The sequence below is a fragment of the Cebus imitator genome, unplaced genomic scaffold, assembly GCF_001604975.1.
Source record: "Cebus imitator isolate Cc_AM_T3 unplaced genomic scaffold, Cebus_imitator-1.0 Scaffold111, whole genome shotgun sequence".
Lineage (NCBI taxonomy): Eukaryota > Metazoa > Chordata > Mammalia > Primates > Cebidae > Cebus > Cebus imitator.
In genome coordinates, this window is record NW_016107426.1 from 3548983 (window position 1) to 3553359 (window position 4377).

A 4377-nucleotide genomic window follows, 5' to 3' on the forward strand; every position below is an offset into this window, starting at 1 on the left:
AAAAAAAAAAAAAAAAAAACATTTATTCTCATGTTTCAAAACTCTTTTGGGTAAAATCTTCACAATTTTTGTTTGTTTCTTTGTTTGTTTGTTTAAGGAAAGCCACATTTAGCAACAGTACTAGGTAGATGTTCCCATCTGAAAGATTAGACTAAATGATTTCTTTCTTTTCTTTTTAGGCTACTGGAAAATGCACAGCAACTGTGGGGAAGAGGGGGAATACAAAATTCTCCGTGGCTATCCAGTCCTGCCAGATTACTCCAGGTAGCTGGTTTATCCTCTGGCACGGCCCTGGTGGGAAATTAACCATTTCTGTGTGCCAGGAACACAACCTTGACCAGGCTCTGCTTGCTCCCAGAGGGTGGCAGTAGCAAAGCCATTTGCAGAGTTAGGGAGCACTGGGTGGAATGGCAGAGCCTGGAGTTTGGGCCAGGCTCATGCCCATCATCCCCTTAGGACTATTCCAACCCTTCTCGCCTGCTACATCGTATCCGGTGTGTGCAAGGGCTCTACAGAAGGACCAGAAGACACAAGACCTGCCCTGCGCTGTAGGCAGCATCCCAGAGTGAGGCAGCATCCCAGCATCCCAGCATCCCACATAGGCTTTGAGGGCAGACCTGGGCTGGAATCTTTCAGAGCTTGGCTCTCCTATTCTTTGTCTAGAAAAGGGAGGTGACAGTACTTCCTACTTCACAGGACTGTTGTGAGGCTGAGATGAAATGATATGCCTGAAGGTATAATCAAAATAACATATTGGCTGGGCGCAGTTGCTCATGCCTATAATTCCAGCACTCTGGGAGGCCGAGGCAGGTGGATCACAATGTCAGGAGTTCGAGACTGGTTTGATCAATATGGTGAAACCCTGTCTCTACTAAAAATACAAAAATTAGCTGGGCATGGTGGCAGGCACCTGTAGTCCCAACTACTAGGGAGGCTGAGACAGGAGAATTGCTTGAACTCGGGAGGTGGAGTTTGCAGTGAGCAGAGATTGCACCACTGCATTCCAGCCTGGGCAACAGAGTGAGACTCTGTCTCAAAAATAAATAAATAAATAAATAAATAGATAAATAACATATTAACATATTAATCATAATAACATATTATCAATAATCAGGATAAAAATAATAGCTAACATTTACTGAGTATTTATGTATCAGCCATGATTGTAAGCACCTTACATGTATTAACTTCTTTTTCTTTTCTTTTCTTCTACTGATACATAATATTTTACATATTTATGAGATACATGTGTTTTTTGCATGCATAGGACATGTAATGATCAAGTCAGGGTATTTGGGGTATCACCTGGAATATTTATCATTTCTATGTATTGGTAATATTTCAAGTCCTCTCTTCTAGCTACGTTGAAATATACAATATATTGTTGCTAACCATAGTCACCTTTGTCTGCTATATAGCATTAGAACTTATTTCTTCTATCTAACTATAATTCAGTACCTATTCACCAACCTCTTCATTTCCCCCTTCTACCCCTGACCCTTCTCAGCCTCTGGTATCTGTCATTCTATTCTCTTCTCTATTTCCATGTGATTAAGTGTTTTAGCTTACACATATGAGTGAGAACAAAGTGCAGGTTTGTCTTTCCATGCTTGGGTTGTTTCATTTAACAACCTCCAGTTCTGTCCATGTGGCTTCAAATGAGATGATTTCATTCTTTGTTTATGGACAAATAGTATTTCATTGTGCATATTTACCACATTATCTTTTTTTTTCTTATTTTATTTATTTATTTTTTTTGAGATGAAGTCTCTCACTGTTGCCCAGGCTGGAGTACAGTGGCACGATCTCAGCTCACTGAAACCTCCCAGGTTCAAGTGATTCTCCTGCCTCAGCCTCCTGAATAGCTGGGATTATGGGCGACTGCCACCACGCCCAGCTAATTTTTGTATTTTTAGTAGAGACGGGGCTTCACCATGTTAGCCAGACTGGTCTCGAACTCCTGGTGATTCACCCACCTCGGCCTCCCAAAGTGCTGAAATTATAGCTGTGAGCCACCGTGCCCGGCCCCCAACATTTTCTTTATTCATTCATCCTTTGATGGACACTAAGGTTGATTTCATATCTTTGCTTTTGTGAATAGTGGTGCAACAAACACGGGAGTGCAGGTCTCCCTTTGATAGAGTGATTTCTTTTCCTCTGGGCAGATGCCCAGTAGCTGAGCTACTGGATATATGGTATTTGATGTTTTCAGCTTTTGAGGAATCTCCATACAATTTTCCATAGTGGTTGTACTAATTTACATTCTTACCAGCAGTACATAAGAGTTTCCTTTTCTTTTCGTGATTTTCTTTTTTTTCTTTCTTTCTTTTTTTTTTTTTTTTTTTTTAGACAAGAGTTTTGCTCTTGTTGCCCAGGCTGGAGTGCACCAGCACTACCTCGGCTCACTACAACCTCCATCTCCCAGGTTCCAGCGATTCTCCTGCCTCAGCCCTAAGTAGCTGGGATTACAGGCATGTGCCACCACGCCCAGTGAATTTAGTACTTTTGGTGGAGATGGTGTTTCTCCATGTTGGTCAGGCTGGTCTCAAACTCCCAACCTCAGGTGATCCACTCATCTCGGCTCCCTAAAGTGCTGGGATTACAGGCATGAGCCACCGCGCCCAGCTAGTTCTTTTTTCTCCATATCCTCCTGGCTGTGTTTGACTCTTACATGGCAGGCAGCAAGAGCATGGTGGGTGCAGAAGCCCAGGCTCCAGGGGTCCCTCCGCGTGTGCCGTTCGCTCTGCAGCTACATTCCCCTTTTTATGGAGTTTGCCTCTATTGACCAGTAGGTTAGGGCTACCTGTTACAAACATTACTTGGTAATTGAATACAAACTTTTAAAAATAATAGTCTTTCCAGCTGGGGTGAGATGATATCTCATAATGGTTTTGATTTCCATTTCCCTAATGCTGAGTGATATTGGGCATTTTTTCATATACCTGTTGGCCATTTGTATGTCTTCTTTTAAGAAATTCTTGCTCAGATCCTTTGTCCACTTTTTATGAGATTACTTGTTTTTTTTAACTGGTGAGTTGATTGAATTCTTTGTATATGCTGGATGTTAGTCCCCTGTGGGATGAATGATTTCCAAATATTTTCTTTTTCTTTTCTTTTTTTTTTGAGATGGAGTCTTGCTCTGTCACCCAGGCTAGAGTGCAGTGGCGTGCTCTCAGTTGACTGCAACCTCTGTCTCCTGGGTTAAAGCAATTCTCCTGCCTCAGCCTCCTGAGTAGCTGGGATTACAGGCATGGGCCACCACACTCAGCTAATTTTTGTATTTTTAATAGACAGGGTTTCACCATGTTGGCCAGGCTGGTCTTGAACCCCTGACCTCAGGTGATCCACCCACCTTGACCTCCCAAAGTGTTGGGATTACAGGCGTGAGCCACCACACCTGGCCTCTTCTGTGTTTAGGGCAATGTATGTGAATGCTGATTGTGATCATTAATGCTGTCTTTTTGTCTGCCCTTTGTTAAGCCGATGGCCCTGTGATGACAGACCAGTATCACTGCCTTGGCTGTGTGCATCCTGTATCAACAAAGAGCCCAGACCTGGAGCCCATTCTGAGACACGGTGTTGAGTACTTTAACAACAACACGAATCATTCCTCCCTCTTCATGCTTAGTGAAGTAAAACGGGCCCAAAGACAGGTTTGCCCTTTAATTCTCTATGTCACACAGTATTACCAAAATTTATTAGATCTTTACATTTAAAATGTATGATTGCATGGCTGGTGGTGTTTTCACCTGACTAGCACAGGACGTGAAGGGCTTTCTCATTCATCAAAGTGAGTAGGACAGTGTAATACGTAAAGTGAGAAAAGATGGCTAATCAGACCCCCTTCCTTTGACGTTTGATTTTAACAAATGGGTAATCGTCATTACAGCCTCTTCCTAGAGACATTGAAAAGGAAAAGTCATACTGGGCTTAAGATTTTAAGAAAACTAGCCAAGGCAGTGGCTCACGCATGTAATCCCAGCACTTTGGGAGGTTGAGGTGGGCGGATCACCTAAGGTTGGGAGTTTGAGACCAGCCTGACCAACATAGAGAAACCTCATCTCCACTAAAAATACAAAATTAGCCAGGCATGGTGGTACATGCCTATAATCCCAGCTACTCAGGAGGCTGAGGCAGGAGAATCACTTGAACCCAGGAGGCGGAGGTTGTGGTGAGCCAAGATCACGCCATTGTACTCCAGCCTGGGTAACAAGAGCAAAACTCCATCTCAAAAGAAAAAAAGAAAGAAAGAAAAAGAAAACTATATTATCATCTAGCCACCATGAGTTAAACACAGCTCCAAAATATTAAATTGTGTCGAAAATGGTTGGCATGGCTTTCTGGGTACCCACTAAGTTACAGTTCCCATATCATCAG

General features: G+C 42.8%; 1 protein-coding gene across 1 annotated transcript in view; it reads left to right on the forward strand.

Moving 5' to 3' along the window:
- The window catches only part of KNG1 (kininogen 1), a 27622-nt gene that overhangs the window by 3277 nt on the left and 19968 nt on the right, over positions 1 to 4377 (forward strand). The window contains exons 3-4 of the mRNA XM_037741923.1: positions 180 to 264; positions 3481 to 3653. Of these exons, the coding sequence (XP_037597851.1) occupies positions 180 to 264; positions 3481 to 3653 (258 nt within the window). The remainder of the gene's footprint in view (positions 1 to 179; positions 265 to 3480; positions 3654 to 4377) is intronic.